The sequence below is a fragment of the Vulpes vulpes genome, chromosome 12 (genome assembly GCF_048418805.1).
Source record: "Vulpes vulpes isolate BD-2025 chromosome 12, VulVul3, whole genome shotgun sequence".
Classification (NCBI taxonomy): Eukaryota; Metazoa; Chordata; class Mammalia; order Carnivora; family Canidae; genus Vulpes; species Vulpes vulpes.
The window spans coordinates 110642069-110665612 of record NC_132791.1 but is presented as its reverse complement, the minus strand read 5'-3'; the positions used below and the strand labels follow the sequence as shown (position 1 = coordinate 110665612).

The 23544-nt window shown below is 36.6% G+C and overlaps 1 protein-coding gene across 13 annotated transcripts in view; it reads left to right on the top strand.

Moving 5' to 3' along the window:
• The window catches only part of CCDC15 (coiled-coil domain containing 15), an 83529-nt gene that overhangs the window by 35362 nt on the left and 24623 nt on the right, over window positions 1-23544 (top strand). For 2 of the 13 annotated variants that reach the window (XM_072729445.1, XM_072729446.1), the window contains exon 14: window positions 18672-21171. The exons of 10 other annotated variants lie outside the window; for them this stretch is intronic. In XM_072729445.1, coding sequence (XP_072585546.1) covers window positions 18672-18684 — 13 coding nt within the window. In that variant the 3' untranslated portion in view covers window positions 18685-21171. Of the gene's footprint in view, window positions 1-14733; window positions 14870-18671; window positions 21172-23544 lie in introns of those variants that run through there. One more of the 13 variants, XR_011995782.1, reaches the window with a different exon arrangement.

Sequence of the window (23544 nt, the reverse complement as noted above, 5' to 3'; positions counted from 1 at the left end):
CAGGCAGAGGGAGAAGCAGGCTCCATGCAGGGAGCCCGACATGGGACTCGATCCCGGGTCTCCAGGATCGCTCCCTGGGCTGCAGGCAGGTGCTAAACCACTGAGCCACCCAGGGATCCCTGAAAATAATCCTATTTACAAAACTTCAAAAAGAATAAAATACTTAGGAAAAAATTTAACCAAGGAAGTGAAAGATCTATATACTAAAAGCTGAAACATTGATGAAAGAAAGCAAAGATGACACAAATAAATGGAAAGATATTCCTATCTCATAAATTGGAAGAAATAATATTGGTAAAATTTAGAAAGTATGATTTAGAAATCATACTTTCTAAAGCAATATACAGTTAATGCAGTTCCTATCGAAGTTCTAGAGCAGATACAGAAAAGACCATGCTAAATCTAAAATCTGCATGGAACCACAAAAGACCTTGAATAGTGAAAGGAATTTTTTTCTTTGAAGATTTATTGGTTTATTTTAGAGAGAGAGAAAGAGCACATATGCATGTAAAGGGTAAGGGGCAGAGGGAGAGAAAGAATCTCTAGCAGACTCCCCACTGAGTGCGCTCCCACCCCCAACATGGAGCTGGATCCCATAACTCTGAGATCATGACCTGAGCTGAAATCACAAGTTGGATACTCAACTGAGTGAGCCACCCCGGTGCCCCAGTGAAAGAAGTCTTGAGAAAAGAGAACAAAACTGAAAGCATTACACTTCCTGATTTAAAGCTGTATTACAAAGCTGTAGTAGTCAAAACAGCATGGTAGTGACATAAAACAGATATACAGATCAATGGGACAGAATAAAGAGCCCAGAAATAAATCAGTAAATTTATGGCCAAGCAGCCTGGCACATTTCCCTTACAATGGCAAAAGGATAGTCTCTTCAGTAAGTGGTGTTGGCAAAACTAGATATCCACATGCAGAAGAATGCCCATAACTTACACCATCAGAAGTCAACTCAGAATCAATTAAAGACTTGACTATAAGACCTGAAACTATAAGACTCCTGGAAGAAAACATAGGGGTATGCTTCCTGACATTAATCTTGGCAATGATTTTTGAATATGACATTGTAATAAGTACAAGCACCAAAGCTAAAAGAATCAGGTGGGACTGTATCAAACTAAAAGACTTCACTCTGTATAGCAAAGGAGATAGTCAACAAAATGAAAAGGTTACCTGTGGAATAGAAGAAAATGTTTGGAAAGTATGTACCTGATAAGATGTTCATATCTAGGTTGATGAGGAACTTAGAGTTCAATAGACCCAATTAAAAAATGGTCAAAGGACCTAAATAGGCATTTTTTCAGGAAGACATACAAGTGACCAATAAGTACTTAAAAAAGTGCTCAACATTACTAATCAGGGAAGTGCAAATCAAAAACATAATGAGATATCACATCATTTGAATGGCTGTTATTAAAAACATAAGAGATAAGTGCTAGCAAGGATGTGGAGAAAAAGGAAACTTGTGCACTATTGGTGAGAATGTAAATTGGTGCAGTCACTATGGAAAAATAGTATGGAAGTTCCTCAAAAAAGTAAAAATAGAACTACTGTATGACCCAGCAATCCCACTTCTGGGTATATATCTGAAGGAAACCAAGTCACTGTCTCACAGAGGTATTTGCACCTCCATGTTCATTGCAAGATTATGCCCAATAGCTAGGACATGGAAAACCTTGTAAGTGTCTGTCAACAGATGAATGGATAAAATGTGGTACATATAAATTGGAATATTATTCAGCCACGAGAAAGGGAAATATTGCTGTTTCTGCCATCGATGAACCTTGAGGCTTTATGCTAAGTGAAATAAGTCAGAGAAAGAAATACTTTATGATCTTCCTTATGTGGGAAATCTAAAAAAATGAACTCATAGAAACAGATAGATTGGTGTTTGCCAGGACCTAGGGGGGTGGGGGAAATGAGATGTTGGTGAAAGGCTGCAGACTTTCAGTTATAAAGGAATTCAGGGATCCAATAATGTACAGTGTAGAGACTATCATTACAGTACTGTGTATCATATACTTGACATTTGCTAAGAGAGTAGATTTTATATGTTCTCATCACACACACAAAAGGTAAGTGTGAAGTGAGAAAAGTGTTAACTAATACCGTGGTAATCAGTCCACACTATATATGTACATGAAATCATTGATATATATTGTACACCTTAAAGTTATACAATGGTTTTGCCAATTATTTCTCAATAAAGCTGTGGGGGAAAATGTGAACTCCAGAGCAAAGACCTCACTTCTGATCCATCCCTGAGAGTGATTCTGCATTTATTCAGCAAACATTAATGTGGCATTTTTCATATCATGGGACTGTCCTAGGCATAGGCAGTACAAAGATAAATATAATGTAGTTCCTCTTCTTGAGGAATCTAAGGTGGATGGGGGAATAATTGTATATAAACAAGTAATATAATTATTACAATAGAAGAATTAGGAAAAAAAAATAGAAGAACTAGGTACAGAGTCCCTGTGAATACAGAAGAGGGATTACTGATTCCATCTGGAAAGTTAGAGAAATTACTACATTTCTGTTGGCCTAGATGGATAAATATGTGTTCATTGAGGAAGCAGATAAGGATGGTGAAGTAGAAAAATAACCATAAGCTGCGAGTGGAAGCAAATAATCGTATTCATACAGAGTTTTATAATTTAGAAGGGCTTTCATACATTATTTCATTTGGTATTTTCCAACAATCAAACATTTATTAAGAGTATGGCACATACTGGGTAGTGCATTATATGCTGAGAATATTAAATATGAATATGTGGTAGGATAGTGGTTCATAGCACAATCTTGGAATCAAATAGCCCTAGGGTTGAGTTTACAACTTGTTAGCTGTATAACCTTCAAAATGTTTCTTTTTTCTTTTTTTTTTTTTTAAGATTTTATTTATTTATTCATGAGCGACACACAGAGAGAGAGGCAGAGACACAGGCAGAGAGGGAAGCAGGCCCCGTGCAGGGAGCCCGATGTGGGACTCATCTGGGGACTCCAGGATCACACCCTGGGCTACAGGCGGCGCTAAACCATTGTGCCACAGGGGCTGCCCTGTTCTGAGATTCAGTATTTTTAATTATAAAATGAGGATTATAATCCCTGGCTCCTAGGTTGTTGCTAGAATTAAATGGAGAAATACATGTAAAATACTTAACATTGTATTTGGCACTTAATAAAAACATGATAAATAGTACCTTTTATGGCCATGATGATGATAGTGGTGGTGGTGGTGGTGGTGATGATGATGATGATGATGATGGTGGTAAATAGGATGATCACCAAAGGAGGCCAGACAAACAGAAAAGAGATGAAAATAATAATTATAATGCTATGTGAGAAGTAAGGCAGAGACAGTCTCAGGAGGTCAAGAAAGGCTTTATATATAGATAGGTTAATACTCAAGCTGGATCTTGAATCATGAACTGGAATTTGCTAGATGGTCATAGAACTTAGTATGAAGTATAAGATATGTGTGGCAAATGGTATGAAAACTGGGGGAGGCTAAATTGGTGGAAGTAAAGGGGCAGAGGGGCTATCAAAAGGCTGTTGGAAGATTTTAAGACTAAGTCTTTTGTCAGATTTGTGTTTTGGAAAGATCATTCTGGTCAGGAGAGGACAGAAAACTAAGGCAGAGTCTAATTAGTTATTTTAGTAGTTAAGGTAGGATATGATGGAGACATTGGGAACAGAGTCATATATTTAATAAAATTAAAGAAATAGAATCCATAGGACTCAATGACCAGTTGGGTTTGGTGTTGAGAGGAGTCAAGGGTAGTTTCTCACTTTATTCTTGGATAACTAAATGGTAGGATCATTAACAGGTAGGCAATGGCCACAGAAGAACTAGATTTGACAGAAAGCTAGCAAGTTCAGTTTAGGACATTGAATGTGTGAAGCCTGTGGAACATTAAGGGAGGGCTGACTTACACACATTTGGAAATAAGGAACTAGAGTTCTGGCAGCAATGAGAACTTAAGATTTCTTTAGGAATTTTCAATATTTGTTTCAACATGAATTGGGACTAAGCACAGAGCTACTTCTGGGGGACAGATAACCAAGAGGAGCTTTCGTTGGTCTTCGGGCACTGAATTAGCAAAATTGGAAACTTTGAGGAGTCTCAGACACTTGGTTAGTTTTCTCCTCAAGACATTTGCCAATGTCTAAATATGTGCAGTAAAGAAGACTAAAGGTCTAAGTTGAAAACTTCTGGGAAGCAGAGAAAAATTTTCTATGATGTTAGAGTACATCTGGAGTTCAGGACCCACCAGGGTGAAAAAGGGGAGCTTGGACCCAGTGAATATCCCAGGTTTTCAATCAAAACGAGACTGAATAGTGGGCAGCCCAGGTGGCTCAGCAGTTTAGCGCCGCCTTCGGCCCAGGGCGTGATCCTGGAGACTCCAGATCGAGTCCCACGTCGGGCTCCCTGCATGGAGCCTGCCTCTCCCTCTGCCTGTGTCTCTGCCTCTATCTTTCTCTCTGTGTGTCTCTCATGAATAAATGAATAAAATCTTTTTAAAAAAAGAGACTGAAGAGTTCTACAGGAACTGGAGAGTTCTACACTAACAAGATGGTCTAATGGTTCTAACCAACTGTAGAATAAGCCTTACCTAAACTCTAAAGCAGCCTTGATTCTGCTGAGTGCCTGACTGGAATAAGGTGATGAACCCCGCATTCTCTGCCTAGCAGAGATAAGGGTGAACTTTTTCTGGTCATAGATAACATCATTTGGAGTCTCTAAATTTTTTTTTTAAGATTCTATTTATTCATGGCGGGGGGGGGGGGGGAGACACAGGCAGAGAGAGAGGCAGGCTCCATGCAGGGAGTCCGATGTGGGACTCAATCCCGGGACTCCAGGATCATGCTCTGCATTGAACGCAGGTGCTAAACCGCTGAGCCACCAAGGGATCCCCTCTAAATTTGTTTTAAAACAACATTCAGCATTCAATCAGAATTTTTTAGGCATGTCAAGAGATAAGACCAGATGACCAAAAGGAAAAGAAACAACAGAAGCAGACTCACAGATGATTCAGGTATTCAGGTTAGCAGACAAGGACTTTAAAACTGTTGACTAATATACTCAAGTAAATAAAGGAAAAGATGAAGAAAAGAGATGAAGATATGCAGAATTTCACAAAAGAACTGGAATCTATAAAATAGAATAAAATAGAAAGTCTGGAGTTGACAAATATAATCTTAAAATAGGAACTCAGTAGATACACAATGAGATACCACTTCATTCTCATTGGAATAGCTTTAAAAGAAAAAAAAAAGAACAATGAACTTAACAGTACCAGATATTGGCAAGGATATAGACTAGTTATAACTGATGTATTGTTTGTGAAAGTGGAAAAGAGCATAACCACTTTGGAAAACCATTTAGTATTTTATATAGTTCAACATACATCTACTACTAGATATTTCCTCAAGGAAAATGAAAACATTTATGAAAACACTGAACAATGATAAGAATATATTCTTTTTATGTGTCCATGGCACACTTACCAATATTGATCATTTCCTGGGTTATTTTTCAGAGTATATTCTCTGACTATAGTGATGTTAAGTTAGAAATCAATGAGCAGTACATTTTAAAAGAATTCTGAGTCAAAGATAAAGTTACAATGGAAATTATTAGGAAATGCTTTGAAGGGCAGCCCCTGTGGCGCAGCAGTTTAGCGCCGCCTGCAGTCTGGGGTGTGATCCTGGAGACCTGGGATCGAGTCCCACGTCGGGCTTCCTGTATGGAGCCTGCTTCTCTGTCTGCCTGTGTCTCTGCCCCTCTCTCTGTTTCTATGAATAAATAAAATCTTAAAAAAAAAAAAGAAAGAAAGAAAAGAAAAGAAAAAATGCTATTTAAAAAAAAAGGAAATGCTTTGAAGAGAATAATAAGGAAGGTAAAACATATCAAAACTTGTCAGATGCAGCTAAAGCAGTGCTTAGAAGGAATGTTGGAGCCTTTAATTGCAATTATCAGAAAAAGTAAAAAGACTAAAAATCAATGTTTTAACTTTCTATCTCTAAAAAGCTAAGAATAATAGCAAATCATACAGGAAGAAAGAAGTCATAAAGAGCAGGAATCAGGGGCACCTGGGTGGCTCACTTCGTTAAGAGTCTGCCTTTGGCTGGGGTCATGATCCCAGGGTCCTGGGATTGAGCCCTGCATCAGGCTCCCTGCTGCTCCCTGCTCAGCAGGGAGCCTGCTTCCCCTCTCCCTCTGTCTGTCACCCCCACCCCCGCTTGTGCTCTCTCTCTCTCACTCTGTCAAATAAATATATTAAATATTTTTTAAAAGTGTGTTTTTTTAAAAGAATGGAAATCAATGAAATAGAAAACAAATGTACAATAGAGAAAATCAACAAAGCCAAAAACTGGTTCTTTGAAAATTTAGTTTTGCCAGGGATATACCACCTTTACTAATCAGGAAAAAGAAAAGATGGGAAATACTACCAATATTAGGAATGAAAAAGGAAGGATCCCTGGGTGGCGCAGCGGTTTGGCGCCTGCCTTTGGCCCAGGGCGCGATCCTGGAGACCCGGGATCGAATCCCACGTCGGGCTCCTGGTGCATGGAGCCTGCTTCTCCCTCTGCCTGTGTCTCTGCCTCTCTCTCTCTCTCTCTGTGACTATCATAAATAAATAAAAAATTAAAAAAAAAAAAGGAATGAAAAAGGAGTCATTGCTACAGAGCCTAGAAACATTAGATGATAATAAGAAGACATATGAATAATTCCATGCTAAAAAAATTTGATCATTTTGTTGAACTAGACAAACTTCTTTAAAAATAAAAAACCAAACGTGGATGCAAGAAGAAATAGAAATCTGACTCATCCCATATCACTTAAAGAAGAAATCAGGGACGCCTGAGTGACTTAGTGGTTGAGCTTCTGCCTTTGGCTCAGGTTGTGATCCAGGGTTCTGGGATCGAGTCTTGCATTGAGCTTGCCTCAGGGCATGCTTCTCCCTCTGCCTATGTCTCTGCCTCTTTCTGTGTCTCTCGTGAATAAATAAATAAAATCTTTTTTTAAAAAAGAAAGGAAATGAGTTTTTTTTTTTAAAAGATTTTATTTATGGGATGGCTGGTTGGCTTAGTGGTTGAGCATCTGCCTTCAGCTCAGGGCATGATCCTGGTTTCTCAGGATCAAGTCCCACATTGGGCTCCCTGCATGAAGCCTGCTTCTCCCTCTGCCTATGTCTCTGCCTCTCTCTCTGTGTGTCTCTCATGAATAAGTAAATAAAGTTTTTTACATAAAAAAATTTATTTTTTGAGAGATAGGGAGAGCTCACATGCATGTGAAGGGAGGGACAGAGGGAGAGGGAGAGAGAGAATCCCAAGCAGACGCTTTGCTGAGCAAGGAGCCTGATGTAGAGCTCAGTCTCATCACCCTGAGATCATGACCTGAGCCAAAATCAAGAGTCAGACTGAGCCACCAAGTGCCCCCAAAATTAAATCAATTATTAAAAGATCTTTCCAAAAAGAAAAATTGATGCTCAGGTCCAGGCTCAGATGTCTTCACTGGGGGATCCTTGCCAAATATTTAAGGGAAAAAACAAGTTTTACATAAACTATTCTAGAGAATGGAAACGGAGAATTCTTCCCAAATAATTGTAGAAGGCAGCATGATCTTAATACCAGTCTGACAAGGACATTACAAGAAAGCAACATTACAGACTGATTTCTCTCATGTACAGAAATGTAAAATTACAAGTGAAATAGTAGCCCACTCTCCTTCCAGGGGCACTCTTGTGTTCTCCTGCCCTTGGAACTTCTTCCTGGGCTCCTGCCTCCTGCCCCAGGACAGCTTCTTAATACCCCTGAACTTTTCCCAAGCCGTGAATCCAATGGAAACAAAGCTTTTTATAATACCAATGATGATGAAAAAAATGTCTAAAATAAAACATTCCAAGATGTTTAAGAATTATCTTTGAATACTGGAAATATTTTTTTCTGTTCTTTATTTCATGATTTTTCAAATTTTTTATCATTAATGTATTTGACTTTGAATGCCAAAGCAATATCTGCAGCAGCCCCCTACTGGTGAATATACTGTTTATTTTCTAATAGAGGACTTCTGAAATGTTTATGTGGCAGTGCACTGGTGAGAATGGTTTCCTTTGAGGTGTTTAATAGTTTCTTTAGTATGTTTTTATTCTCACATGCTTTTTCTCCCCCTGAGATATAATATTATTGTCTTAAAAACAATTTGACAAAAATGACTGCAATGAAAAAGTGTGTGTATGTTTTGAATTGAAGTAGAAGCTTGGAAAAATCCCCATGATGTTGTCTAGGATAACTTTCAGCAGGATTCTTTTTAAATATTTCAAGGATCTTTTCTTAATGTTCATTAGGACCATAATTACATAATCTCCCTGGATAACAATTTCAGAATCTAAGGACGTTGGCTCTCATGAAGTTAGTTCTTATATGTAGGCCAGATTTGTCTTACTATAACCTAGTCGTTTAGCCATAATTAGGATCTGATCTGCATCAAAAATTCTTTCAGTTTTCTAGTGCCCATGTATGTGTTTTACCAATTCATCAAGCAAAAGAACAGAAATTTAGTTCAGTTTATATAACTGAAGCGAAGACATCCCTGCTGTGGGTGTTTTATGTCTAACCTAAATCTTCTTATGACATGCCTACCACATGGCATAGTCAGTGGGGAATTCTTCTTTAGCTATATGCTGACCTTCTTTGAAAGCTTTTCTGCTTAAGGCTTTTGTTTTATTGCCATTTTCTCACTGGATAATCTTTTTCTTCTTTGATTTATACTCTTGACTCCAGAAAAAATAGGAAGGCCTCTGTCTTACAGATGGCATCAGAAAATTAAATCTGCTGTCAGTCGTTTGCAAATAATTAAAAATTATTTTTTTGCCTTTTCCTTGTTGAAGAAACTAAATCATAAAAGCCTTTTTTGCATGGAGGATATGATTTAACTTAAGGACAAAACCACTTTAACAGCATTCTAAAATGAACATACATCTGTTTTCTAAGCAGGAATTAATAATAACTGCTTTACCTCACTCAGTTATAAAAATCAAATGATAATGTTTTCATTCATTAATTTAGTAGCAATTTATTGAGTATCTATTAATTGATATACTTGATGGCTAGACTTAGGGTTGTAAAAAAATGAAAGTCTGCTCTTCAAAGATCTTACTAGATAGATTTCACTCATGAGTGAGGAAGCAGATAAAAGGGTAGATAATAATAATAATACCATATTTTAAGTATTACAAGACAACATAGCATGTCGTTAAGAACATTCAGAGATATGTGTTCAAGTCCCACCTCTGCTACTTACCAGCTGTGTGACTTTGGGAAAGTTACCTCAATAAGCCTCAGTTTCTTCTCTGTAAAACAGGGATAATAGTGTCATAAACCTCATAAAGTTGCTGTGAGGATTAAATGAGGTAACATGTAAATGTGTGTAATCTGGCACAGTGGCTGCTCCATAAATGTTAGTTGCCAAGTGTTTAAGGAAAAAATAACACCAAGTTTTATATCATTCCAGAGAATGAAAAACCGGGAATACTCCCTAAATAATTATAGACACCAGTATAGCCTTACTGCCAACCTGTTAAAGACATTACAAGAAAGCAGTGTTACAGACTAATTTCTCTTATCAACATAGGTATATCACTAGAAGAAAAAATTGCAAGAAAATATTGGATTACAGAGACTGTTTTGAACTCAGAATTGGGGATATGGTTGTAGCAGAAGGCTTCCTGGGCTGAGTTTTGAAGGATTAGAAGCAGTAGTATGAGACAAAATTGTAATTGTGTTGGAGAAAAGAGTAGATGGGAATCTTAGGTAAAAGGAATAACATTGTAAAAGCAGTGACTTGAGAGAATATGACACTTCTGAGATGGATATGATTAGAGCTAAAAGAATGGCAAGAGGTGAGTCTTAAGAAATAAAGACAAGATCATAAACAGCTTTGTATGTCACAGAAGGGATTTGGAGTTTATCCTGAAAACAGGAGCCACTTAGGGCATTTGAGGAATAGATAAGGTGACTCAGACTAAGTGTTAGGAGATTATTAATAGGGTAATATACTTGGGCAGCCCGGGTGGCTCAGCGGTTTAGCGCTGCCTTTGGCCCAGGACGTGATCCTGGAGACCCGGGATCCAGTCCCACATCAGGCTCCCTGCATGGAGCCTGCTTCTCTCTCTGCCTCTCTCTCTCTTTTTCTCTCTCTCTCCGATAAATAAAATCTTAAACAAACAAACAAAAAACGGTAATATACTTAGAAGATGAGAGGTGAAATATTTTTTTAAATTAATTATTATTTAAAGTCCTTACTTTGTGTCAAGTGCTTTACAAAGATTATTGCCTCATTTAATTGATACACAGTTCGGCAGGATAGCGGTAGCTGCCATTCATTGAGTGTTTATACTGTGCCAGGCACAGTGTTGTTTTCGAGGCTTTAGCCCATTTATACTCACCTCAGTAACCTTATGAGGCAAATAGTATTATTCTATAGAAAATGAGCCCTAGAGAGGTTGAGTAATTTGCCTAAGATTAAGATCACACTTAGCAATGGCAGAACTGGAATTCAATCCCCCATTTATTGGATTCTATCACTTAACCTCTCTTTGGTGTTAAAGTCTGTAACACCACCTTTCATATAAGCCAGGGCCAAGCGAGGCAATACAGAGGAGGCAATTTTAAGAGCATATGATAGATAAGATTTTGTCAGCAGAGAATTCAGGGTTAAGCCCAAGGTTTATGGCTTAGGTCACCAGATAAAATCTAAAATAGATCTGCCTGGAAGGAGGTAGATGTGGAGAGGATAAGTTTAGTTTGGGGGCATCCTGGGTTTGAGGTGCTTAAAGGAAATCCAACTAGAGAACCCAGTAGGAAGTATTATGTTATTTTTAATAATGATTTCAGAAATCACTAAGGAGGAATTCGTATCAGAATCAGGAAGTGAGCAGACAGAAAGGTTGAACAGAATAACAGGATCAACAAGCAAAGATTTAGACCTGCTAGATTAGACTTTAATCCTGTTGTTCCAAAGAGGAAGATTTCTTTCATGTCTTTGAGATCTAACAGGGCACCTCTTCTCTTTAACCCCTTAGATAAACCTTTTCTTTAATCTTACAAGCAGAATTCCTTTTATTTGAACATATTGGGGTTGACACATTTCTGGTTTGGGAAGACAAGAGTCCATAGAGCCAAAAAGATAGGCCTCATTTTTAGTTTTAGGTCTGTATTTTAGTTTTAATTTTGTAAAGGATTAGCGGTGTGGCCTTATCATATGGAAGATGACTGAGTGACGAGTTTTTGAGTTGTTGCAATTATAAGACTTTTTTTTAATGTAGTTTGCCTGTTATATTATCTTTAGGATTCTTCCCAGGATATAAATGTTGACCTATACTTGTTATTTAGTTGTGCCCACACATAGCATAGCAAATTTGCCAATAGCATAGCAAATTTACCAACCAATTTGCAATGTTTTGTTTTTCCTCTCTTTTATTGAAAGTCTGTACTAGTTTCAGAATATCTTTTGGCATAACTGCTTATAGCTGCATTCACTTCAGTGCTCTGGAAAAAACAAATACATCGATATGTTGATTTCTGACCTAGTTTAGTTTCTATTGTGTATCAACTGAAAGTTATATTTATACAAAGTTATATTAACACAAGTTATAGGGATCCCTGGGTGGCGCAGCGGTTTGGCGCCTGCCTTTGGCCCAGGGCGCGATCCTGGAGACCCGGGATCGAATCCCACATCGGGCTCCCGGCGCATGGAGCCTGCTTCTCCCTCTGCCTGTGTCTCTGCCTCTCTCTTTCTCTCTGTATGACTATCATAAATAAAAAAAAAAAAAAAAAAAAAAACAAAAACACAAGTTATAGTTACAGCTTCTTAAAAGTGTCAGAGAAGAATGAGAGCTTGTTTATAGAATAATTGTTTATATCCATTTTGTAAGTTTGCTTTGTCATTTTTGATTTTATGAACCTTTCTGAAACTACTATATGGCAGTAGTCCTTAACCTGAGAATCTGAACCAAAGCTGTGGGTTCTTTTCCCAGAAAAATGCCTTTGAGACATTCAAATGGAGATGTCAGACTGGCAGGTAGTTAATAGGTTTGAACCTCAGAGGAACTGTGATGGAGTTGTAGCTTTACAAGGTACAGGTGTTAGTGGGTGGTAACTGATGCAGATGGTATACATAAAGTCACCTAGGGAGAAGTGGAGAATGCCTAGGTATATTGCATTTCTGCTTATGTACTATGACTTTTGGAGGGCCACAGACTATTTTTAATATCTAATATTTTTTGCTCTCTCAAATCCGTTTTTGCTATCTTGGGTACAATATTGCTCCCATTGAGAATGAATGTGCTAGATGGATTAAATGACCTGTAGGCCACTATTGACCTTTGAGAGAGTTGTTTTGGTGGAGTGATTGATGGGCCTCAAAGCCACATTGGAGTAGGTGAGGAGATCAGGAAATAGAGACAAAAAGTCCAGACAGCTCTTACAAGATGTTTGACGTAAGGAATAACTAGGGAGGTGGGGGCGCTGAGTCCATCATTTCTAGTAACTTCTGTTACCAGATCTAAAGTGTCAACATTTGCTGCTGACGTGTTTCCATAGTTCTTAGTTTACTTGTTTAGAGAATAATTGGTATAGACAATTATACCAGTAACTAAGCTTTTCCATTGTCATTCTCTTGGTTCCATTTAAATTTCACCATTGAAAACCTCAATTTGATTCATTACTTACAGAAAAATCTTTTACCACTTGCCATTTTCACAGCATAAGCAGTTATTGAACTAAGCTAATATAAATGTCCTCAAAATATCACTTTTCTTTACTGGCTGTCTTTGGAATCCAATCTCTATGTAGATCCCTAGCCAGGACCACCTTCATGATCTTAGGCTCATCTTTTAACTTTTGTACTCTTCTAATCTTTTCCTGTCATTCTCTTGCTTATTTCACACATTATATTTTAAGTGAGCAAGTTGACATATATTTTAAGGTCAGTTGTGAATGATGAGTATGTGCTTGTTTCGGCCTTCCACATACTATCTTTCTCATATTCTCATTACCTTTCTCCTAATCCTGCTACACTGTCTTTACATGCCTTTACATCTTCATTTTCACTGATATGAAAACGTCTCTCTACCCAAGTTGCAATATTGAGACTTCTTGCTTAATAACTCTATTATGGTTTTATTTTGCATTTGAGTTTGAATCATATAATAAAGAAAGATATGTTTATATTTTATACTTGAGGAATATTCAATTTAGACCTACAGTTGGAGCTCAGCAAAGAATGGCAAGTGTGGGAGAACACTTGTAAGAAAATCCTTTTTTTCACTTGGATAGAGATGGCCATGATTAGTGGTCAGAATCTGGATGGATTGAGTTCCATATACAGTACGACTAGAATCTCTTGTACTTTTCCAATGCCTGATCTTTTGGCCTTTGTAGGATGGTTTCCTGGTTTTTAATACATACCTGTGTTAATCTAACTAAAAGGAAGGCCATAATAACCCCTGGAGTAAATAGCTTGCCACAAATGGATAGAAGCCCAGAATTTTCAGCAGTCCTTGTATGAGTGTGAATTGGCCTCATACTACTATTCAGAAAACAATAGTTCTTTGTTTCAGAGTAATTTTTTAGCAATTGACATCAGCATGTATTTAAAAGTTTTAGTCTTGAATCGGTCCTGTATTTTAACAAATGCTCATTACTTAGGTTTTCTGATATTTTTCTCCATGAGCTACTTATTTATTTCCTCTCTACTTGTTAGGTGGGCTTTTAAAAAAATAAATACAATTAGTGTTCAATAAACTACACATATTTAAAGTATAAACTGTGATGTTTTCATATGTGTTGTTCATGTGTGTGTGTGTATATATATATATATATATACACACACCATAGTCAATATACTGAACATATCTATCATCCCCAAGAGCTTATACTCATGCCCTTAGTAACCTCACTTTTTTCTCCCTCCCTGTCTCCACTTCCCTAGGCAATCACTGGTTTGTCTTCTGTCACTATAGGTTAGCTTGCATTTTCTGAAATCATGATGATTCCAGTCTCCAAGATCAGGTTCTTGAGTCTCAATGTCCTAGAAATGAACTTTGAACTGGAGAGAAAGAAAACAGGCAGAGTTTATTGGAGATTGCTTGGATACAAGGTAGCTGATAAGAAAGAGGAATGTTACTACCCCTCAAGGGGTACCATGTATGGTTCTGAAAGGCACTTTTCAGGCATGAGGGGCTAGGGCTGGGGAAATGCCCTTTAGTCTCTGGATCATTATCTTCTGGTCACTCTGTAGTGGTCACAAGACAGTCATAGGATGCCTTTTACCATGATCAGCATTGTTCAGGGTACCTGAAAAATAGAAATACTTGTGCAAGCCAACTTTAAATTGTTACTTCTGGGTAAACTGTTTCTTTTGTTTTTGTTCAGCCAATCATTACTCACTAACAGTTGTTACTTGCTTATTTGTTCTCTTTCCCAGAAGGAAGTATTTGTCTTTAAGTGTATGGAAAACTTAACTCTTGCTTGAAACCAATGGCTTTATAGGAATTTTCTCTATACTGCCTCAATACAACATGTACTCTTGTGCCCATCTTCTTTTATTCAACATAATTATTTTTAGATTGATTCTTGTACTATCGAGTGTTCATTCCTTTTGGTTGTGAAATAGTATTCCATTTTATGGATTGACCACACTTTTTCCATTCATAGCTTGATGGACACTTGGGTTGTTTCCAGTTTGGGTCTGTTAGAATAAAGCTGCAATGAACATTCATGCACAAGTCTTTTGAAATATGATCCTTTTCTCTTGGGAGTATACCTGGGAGTGGAATAGTTGGATCATATGGTAAGTATATGTTTAATTTTTAAAAAAACTGTTGAACTATTTTCCAGAGTGGTTGTACCATATTATTTTACCACCAGCAGTATGAGAGAGTTCAAGTTCTTTTATCTTCACCAGTGTTTGGTATTGGGTATGGTCAGTCTTTTTTTTTTTTTCTTTATTACACATTTAAAAAAAAAATTTTTTTTTTGGAGTTCAATTTGCCAGCATATAGCATAACACCCAGTTGTCCGAAGGTTGTGGGTTATTGTTAAGCTGGTCAGTCTTTTTTATTTTAGCCATTTGATAAAGTGTGTTGTGGTATCTCATTGTGGCTTTAGTTTGCATTCCTATATGACTGAAGATGTTGAGCATCTTTTCAAGTGTTTATTTATCATCTGTATATCAATTTTGGTGGTATATCTGTTTAAATCCAAATTTTTTAATTGTCTTATTATTGAGTTTTAAGATTTCTTTAATCTGGATATGTCTTCTATCAGATATATGCTTTGCAAAGATTTTCACCTACCCTGTGAAACCCTGTGGTTTATCTTTTTATCTTAACATTGTCTTTCAAAGAGTAGAAGTTTTATTTTTATTTTTTTTTTAGAGTAGAAGTTTTAAATTGCGATGAAGACTCATTTTTCAATTTGTTGTTTAATAGATTTTTAAAGAAATTGTTGCCTAACCCAAGGTCACAAAAATTTTCTTTTTTGTTTCTTCTAGAAAGATTATTCTTTAAGATTTTATATTTAGATCCATGATTCAGTTTGAGTTAATTTTCATATATGATATGAAGGGGCTTTTTTTGCACACAGATAACCATTTGTCAAAAAAGCTGTCCTTTTGGGATGCCTGGGTCGCTCAATTGGTTAAACGTCTGACTCTTGGTTTTGGCTCAGGTCCTGATTTCATGGGTCATGAGATCAGGTCCCACCTTGGGCTTCACGCCCAGTGAAAGTCTGCTTGGATAGTCTCGCCCTCTGCCCCTTCCCTGGTTCCTGTACACTCTCTCAAATCAATAAGTAAATCTTAAAAAAAAAAAAAAAAAAAAAAAAAAGGCTATCCTTTCTCCACTACACTGCCTTTGTGCATATGTCAAAAATCAGTTGTGCAACAAACAAAAGAGAAAATTGATAGGCTGGACTTCATTAAAATTAAAACCTGTCAAGTGGAAAGCAACTCCAGAATAGGAGAAAATATTTACAAATCATATATCTAATAAGAGACTTTTATTCAGAATATATAAAGAACTCTTACAACTCAGTAGTAAAAAGCAACCCAATTAAAAAGTGGACAAAAGGAGGGATCCCTGGGTGGCTCAGCAGTTTAGTGCCTGCCTTCGGCTCAGGGCGTGATCCTAGAGTCCTGGGATTGAGTCCTACCTCAGGCTCCCTGCATGGAGCTTGCTTCTCCCTCTGCCTGTGTCTCTGCGTGTGTGTGTGTGTGTGTGTGTGTTTCTCATGAATGAATAAATAAAAATCTTAAAAAAAAAAAGCGGACAAAGGATTTAAATAGAACTTCTCCCAGGAAAATATACAAATAGCTAATAAGTACTTAAAAGGATGTTCAACATCAAGAGTTATTGGGAAATGCAGATCAAAACCACGATAAGATACCATCCCACACCCACAAGTATTACTATTATAAAAATAACAAATAGTAGCAAGTGTTGATGAGAATATGGGGGAATCAGAATTCTCATACACTGTTGGCGGGGAGTGTAAACTGGCATAGTTGTTTTTGAAAAATAGTTTAGCAGTTTCTCAAAAGGTTAAACAGATTTACTATATGACTCAGCAATTCCACTCTTGGATATATAACCAAGAGAACTGAAAATGCACATCCCAACAGAAACCTGTATACATTTTCATAGTAGCATTATTCATAATAGCCAGGAAGTGGAAGCATCCCAAGTGTCCAAGAACTGATGAATAGATAAATAAAAGGTCGTATATCTGTACAGTGGAATATTAGCAATAAAAAGGAATAAAGCATTGATCCATACTATAACATAGACAGACTTTGAAAACATCATGCCAAGTGAAAGAAGCCAGTCACGAAGGCCACATATTGTGTGATCCCATTGTATGAAATGTCTAGAATAGGCAAATCTACTAGGTCTGGAAAAGAGAGTATGGAGAGTGACTGTTAATGAATACAAAGTTTCTTTTGAGTATAAGATTTCTTTTGGGAGTGATGAAAATGTTCTCAAATTATATTATGGTGATGGTAAGCTTTATAATAATTCAAGCTGTATCTTAGTAAAGGTATTTAAAAAGTGAGTTGTCCATATATGTATTGGTTTATTTCTGGACTTTCTCTTCTGTTGCATTGATCTATTTGTCTAAATATTCCTACCATGCTGTTCTGATTAGTGTAGTTTGTGGTAATGTTTGAAATCACATAGTGTTAGCCCTCCATTTTTTCCCCCAGATCTATCTTGGCTATTCTAGGCCCTTTGTATTTCCATATAAATTTTAAAATAAGTTTGTCAGGGGATCCCTGGGTGGCTCAGCAGTTTGGCACCTGCCTTTGGCCCGGGGTGCGATCCTGAGGCCCCGGGATCGAGTCCCGTGTCGGGCTCCTGGCATGGAGCCTGCTTCTCCCTCCTCCTGTGTCTCTGCCTCTCTCTCTCTCTATGTCTATCATAAATCAATCAATCAATTAATCAATCAATCTTTAAAAAAATAAGTTTGTCAATTCATACAAAAAGCCTTCTTGGATTTTCTTATTTTTTATTTTTTTCTTGGATTTTTAAAAAATATTTATTTATTTATTTTAGAGAATAGGGGGTTCAGAGAGAGAATCTCAGGGATCCCTGGGTGGCGCAGCGGTTTAGCGCCTGCCTTTGGCCCAGGGCGCGATTCTGGAGACCCGGGATCGAATCCCACGTCGGGCTCCCGGTGCATGGAGCCTGCTTCTCCCTCTGCCTGTGTCTCTGCCTCTCTCTCTCTGTGTGACTATCATAAAAAAAAAAAAAAAAAAAAAAATTAAAAGAAAAAAAAAGACACAGAGAATCTCAGACAGACTCCCCAGTGAGCACAGAGCCTGATGTGGGGCTGGATCTCATGACACTGAGATCATGACCTTAGCTGAAATCAAGAGTCAAATACTTACCTGACCGAGCCACCCACATGCCCCAAGACTTCTTGGATTTTGGTTGTGATTGTATTGAATCTATAGATAATTTGGGGAGAATTGGGAAGAAATAGTTAATGATAATTGAGTTTTCCAGCTCATGAACAAGGTATATCACTCCATTTATTTAGCTCCTCTTTAATTTTTCTCGAAGTTTCCAGTGTATAGGTCTCGCATGTCTTTTGCCATATCTGACCCTAAATATTTCATATTTTTGGTGCTATGTAAATGATATTTATTTTATTTCAGTTTCTGATTTTTTATTGTTGTGGGTATGTAGAGATGCATAATTGATTTTTGGGTATGGATCTTATACCCTTATTAAGCTCACATATTCATTGGAAATTTTTACATGGTGATCATAACATCTTCAAAGACAGTTGTACTTCTTCCTTTAAATCTGATTGGCTTTTATTTTTCTTTATTGCCTGATTATACTGGCTGGAACCTTCAGTACAAGGTTGAATAGAAGTGCTCAGAGTGGACAATCCTTATCTTAGGAAAGCATTTAGTCATTCATCATTAAGTATGATGTAAGCTATAGTTTTTACCTGGATGCCATTTATTAGACTGAGGAAATTTTTCTCCTCCTGGTTTGTTGAGAATTTTTATTAAGAATGGATGTTATGTTTTGTCAAAAAAATTTTTCTCTAGTGAGATGATCATATTAATTTTTCTTTTTTAGTTTGTTGATATAGGAATAACATTGTTTGGGACACCTGGGTGGCTCGGCGTTGGGCTCCTGCCTTCGGCTCAGGGCGTGATCCTAGGATCTGGGGTTAAGTCTCGCATCGGGCTCCCTGCAAGGAACCTGCTTCTCCCTCTGCCTGTGTCTCTGCCTCTCTCCCTCAGTCTCTCTCATGAATAAATAAATCTTAAAAAAAAAAAATAATAACATTGTTTGATATTTGGATGTTAAACTAACTCTGTGTTCCTGGGGTATACCTCAGTTCGATGATAATGTATAATTCTTTTAATTGATTAGATTTGCTTGAAATTTTGTTTAGAATTTACATCTGTGTTCTAAAAGATACTGACTTGCACTTTCCTTGTAATATCTTTGATTGGTTTTGGTTTCAGAGACTGATAGAATAAATTGGGAAATATTCTCTCCAATTTTTTGGCAAGAGTTTATATGGAATTTGTATTATTTCTGTCTTAAATGTTTGGTAGAATTTGCCAGTGAATCCATCTACTTATAGACTTTTCAATGTGGAAAGGTTATTAACAACATTGTTAATGTTGATAGTAGAGCTATTTAGGTTAGCTATTTTTTTTCTTGAGTAACCTTTAGTAGTTTGTGTCTTTTAACGAATTTGTCATTTCATTTAAATTGTCAGATATTTTGGCATAACTTTGTTCTTGGTATTCTTCTATTATTCTTTTAATATCTGTAGCATCTGTAGTGATGTTGCCCCTCTTTTTCTTTATCTTACTAATTTGTATCTTCCACGTGCCTGGGTGGCCTAGCTGGTTGAGCACCTGACTCTTGATTTCAGCTCCAGTCATGATCTCAGGGTTGTGAGATACAGTCCCATGTTGGGCTCCATGCTGTATGTGGAGCCTGCTTGGGATCCTCTCTTTCTCTCTCTGCCCCACAATAGTTGAATGTACATGTCCTCTCTCTCAAAAAAAAAATTTATATCTTCCTTTTGTGTGTGAGTGATCCAGGTACACTCAAGATTTATCAATTTTATTAAATTCCTCAAAGACCTAGCTTTTTCTTTTTTCTTTTCTTTTCTTTTCTTTTCTTTTCTTTTCTTTTTTAACTTTTCTGTTCCCTAGTTCATTGATTTCTGCTTCAATCTTTATTTTATTCTGCTTACTTTAGGCTTAATTTTCTTTTTCTTTTTCTTGTTTTTTTTTTTTTAGTTATGTAAAAGAGTAGGTCATTGATTTGATGTTTGTGTTCTTTTCTCATATAGACAATTAGTGCTGTAAACTTACTACTCTAGCAGTACCTTATGACTTCATTTCCATTTCCATTCAGTTCAAAATACCTGTTAATGTATCCTTAGTTCCTTCTTTGATCATGGTATATTTAGATATCCCATGTGTGTTATTTGATTTCCAAATATTTGGTGATTTTCAGCGCATCTTTCTGTTACTGATTTCTAATTTAATTTTATTGTGGCTGGAGAAATATACTGTGCATGTCTTGAATCTTTCAAAATTTATTGACACTTTTTTTTCATGGCACAGAGTGTGACTTGGTAAAAGTTCTAAGTTTAATAACCTCACAATCAAAGAATGTATATCCTGTTGTTTTATAAATGTGTATTCTTCTATTGTGTAAGTGTTGTGCAATGTTCTATAAACGTCCATCAAGTCACATTGGTTGGGGATGTTGGTCAGGTGTATATCTTTGCCATTTTTATGCCTACTTATTCTATCAATAATTGAGACAGGGCTATTGAAGTCTCTGTAACTATGGATTTGTAACATCTTCTTATAGTTCCATCAGTCTTTGTGTATTTTGAAGTTCTATTATTAGATGTGTAAATGTCTGGAGTTGTTATGTCTAATTTTTCGACTATAATTATGAAGTGATCTTCTTTATCCCTGAGAATTTTGTTTCTCTGAAATCTACATTGTCTGATATTAATATAGTTACCCAGTCTTCTTTTAATTAGTGCCAGCAGGGTGTATCTTCTTCCATCCTTTTATTTTTAACCTGCTTGTTCCTTTATATTTAAAGTGCATTTCTTGTCAGCAGTATATAATCAAGTCTTGACTTTTTGTCAGACCTGACTATTTCTACCTTTTAGTGTTTTAGACCATTTACCTTTAATGTGATTATTGATAAGGTATGATGTCAGTATGTCATATTGCTATTTGTGCCTTTTGGTATTTGTTCCCCTTTTTTCTTTTCCTGCCTTCTTTTGAATTACTTTTATGTTTTTATAATTCCATTTGATCTCCTTTGTTAGCATGTTAGCTATAACTTTTTTCCTGTTATATTATTTGTTGTTCTAGGGTTTATAGGACACATCTCTAGCTTTTCCACTGTATACCTTCAAATGATAGTAAACTACTTTCCATATAGTATAAAAATCATAGTATAAGAATCTTGCAATAGTATACTTCCATTTATCCTATTCTGCCCTTTATGCTATTGTTGTCATGCATTTTACTTTTATGTCAAAATACATTATTATTTTTGTTAAAAGTCTATTGTTATTTAAGAGATGTAAACAAGAATTATTTTATCATAATATATAATATATAATAACAAATATTATTTTGCAACCTTTAACATTTCTTGTAGGTCTTGGTTTACTGGGGATGAATTCTTTCAGCTTTTGTACATCTAAAGCCAACTTTGTTTCATTTTATTCCCATTCATCTGTTCATTTATTTTATTTTTTTTATCTGTTCATTTATTTATATGACACTTTTTTTAAGTGTATGGTTTAGTAGTATTAATAAATATGTGTTATATGCACATTGTCATGAAACAGATATCCACAATTTTTTCATCTTGCAAATATGAAACTTTCAATTCTTTTAGATATAGACCCAGAAGTAGGATTCCTAGATCATATGATAGTTCTATTTTTAATTTTTTGAGGAACCTTCATTTTGTTTTCCATTGCAATTGTGCCATTTTACAAACCCACCAAGAGTGCACAAGGGTTCTAATTTCTCACATCGTTGGCAACATTTATTTTGGTTTTTTGATAGTAGCCATCCTAATGGGTGTGAGGTGATATTTCATTAAGGTTTTGGTTTGCATTTTCTGGATTATAATTGTTGTTGAGCACTTTTTTTTTTTTTAGTTTGGGTTGCATTTTCTGGATTATAATTGTTGTTGAGCACTACCTCCACTAGGTGTGGAGCCCAGTGCAGGGCTTGAACTCAGGATGCTAAGATGAAGACCTGAGCTAAAATCAAAAGTTGAACTCTTAACCGACTGAGACATCCAGGTACCCTGAACATCTTTTTTTTTTTTTTTTAAAGATTTATTTATTTATTTGAACAAGCGCAGGGTGAGGCAGAGGGACAGGAGATGGGAAGCAGACTCCCTGCTGAGCAGGGAGCCTGATGTGGAGTTTGATCTCATGACCCTGAGATCATGACCTGAGTGAAACCAAGAGTCAGAGGTTAACCAGCTGAGCCACCCAGCCTCCCCTCAACCCTAACCCCCAAGCATCTAATATGCCTGATGGCATTTACAGATCATTTTGGAGAAATGTCTATTCAACATCTTTACCCATTTTTAATTGGATTGTTTGTTCCTTTTTGGATTATTGTTTTTCTGTAGTGTACTTGAAATAATTTCTATTGTTATGCTTTTATATTTGGTTCTTTTAATATTTATCTGCTGGTAATCCCATCTAGTGTATTTTGTAAAATTATTTTTATAGAGCAGTTTTAGGTTCACAGCAACTTTGAGAGGAAGGTACAACAATTTCTCATATACTCCCAGTCCCTCAACATTCAGAGCCACCTCAATTACCAACATCCTCCACCAGTGTGGTACATTTGTTACAAATGATGAACCTACATTGACACATTATCATCTCCCAAAGTCCACAGTTTACATTAGGGCTCTCTCTTGGCATCGTACAATTATGGGTTTTGACAAATGTGTAATGACCTGTATTTATCTTTATAACACCATACAGAATAGTTTTACTGCCCTAAAAGTCCTGTATGCTCTGCCCATTCATCCCTCTAACCCTTTCCCTCCCCTGCTAACTTTTGGCAACCATTGATTTTTTTCATTGTTTCCATTGTTTAGCTGTTTTTTAATGCTATTTACAGATTTCCCCCACTATCCAAAAGTGGAGCATGTCTGTGACACCTTTCATAAACTGAAATGGTAAAGCCAAGAAGCAATTACCATCAATTGATGCAAAAAATATTTTGAGCATTTCCAGACCTAAAAAATAATCTCTCATGCTTTTCTGAAACTCTAGAACACATCTTGCTAATGGATACACAAAACAATTCTAGATGAAGCACAGATGCTATCCGTTCAGAGCTGTGGCAACTTGATGTTGAGACCCCTGAGTGTAGCTCCCAGGGAAGGAGCTTGGCGGGGCTGCTCATGCTGCCTCTATAATGGCTTACTGCAAAATAAATGCTGAACACTGTTTTACTTGTCACTTTCTTTCATAAAAACAAAAATCCTCCTCAGACTTTCTTTCAGTTAGCAAAAACAGGTACAAATATACATCTTTCATAAAAGCAAAGTGGTATAATGCAAACTGTTGAAAAGCTGAGACTACCTGTAGTTGGAATTATGTAGTATGTAGCCTTTTCAGATTGGCTTCTTTCAATTAGTAATATGCATTTAAGTTCCTCTGTGTCTTTTCATGGCTTGATAGCCAATTTCTTGTTAGAAATTGGCTGAATAATATTCCATGGTCTGGATATGTCACAGTTTATTTATCCACTCACCTGGTGAAGGACATCATAGTTTCTTCCAAGATTTGGCAGTTTTGAATAAAGCTACTATAAACATCCATGTGCAGGTTTTGTTTGGATATAAATTTTGAAGTCTTTTGGGTAAATACCAAGTAGCCTGAGTGCTAGATAGTATGGTAAGTGTT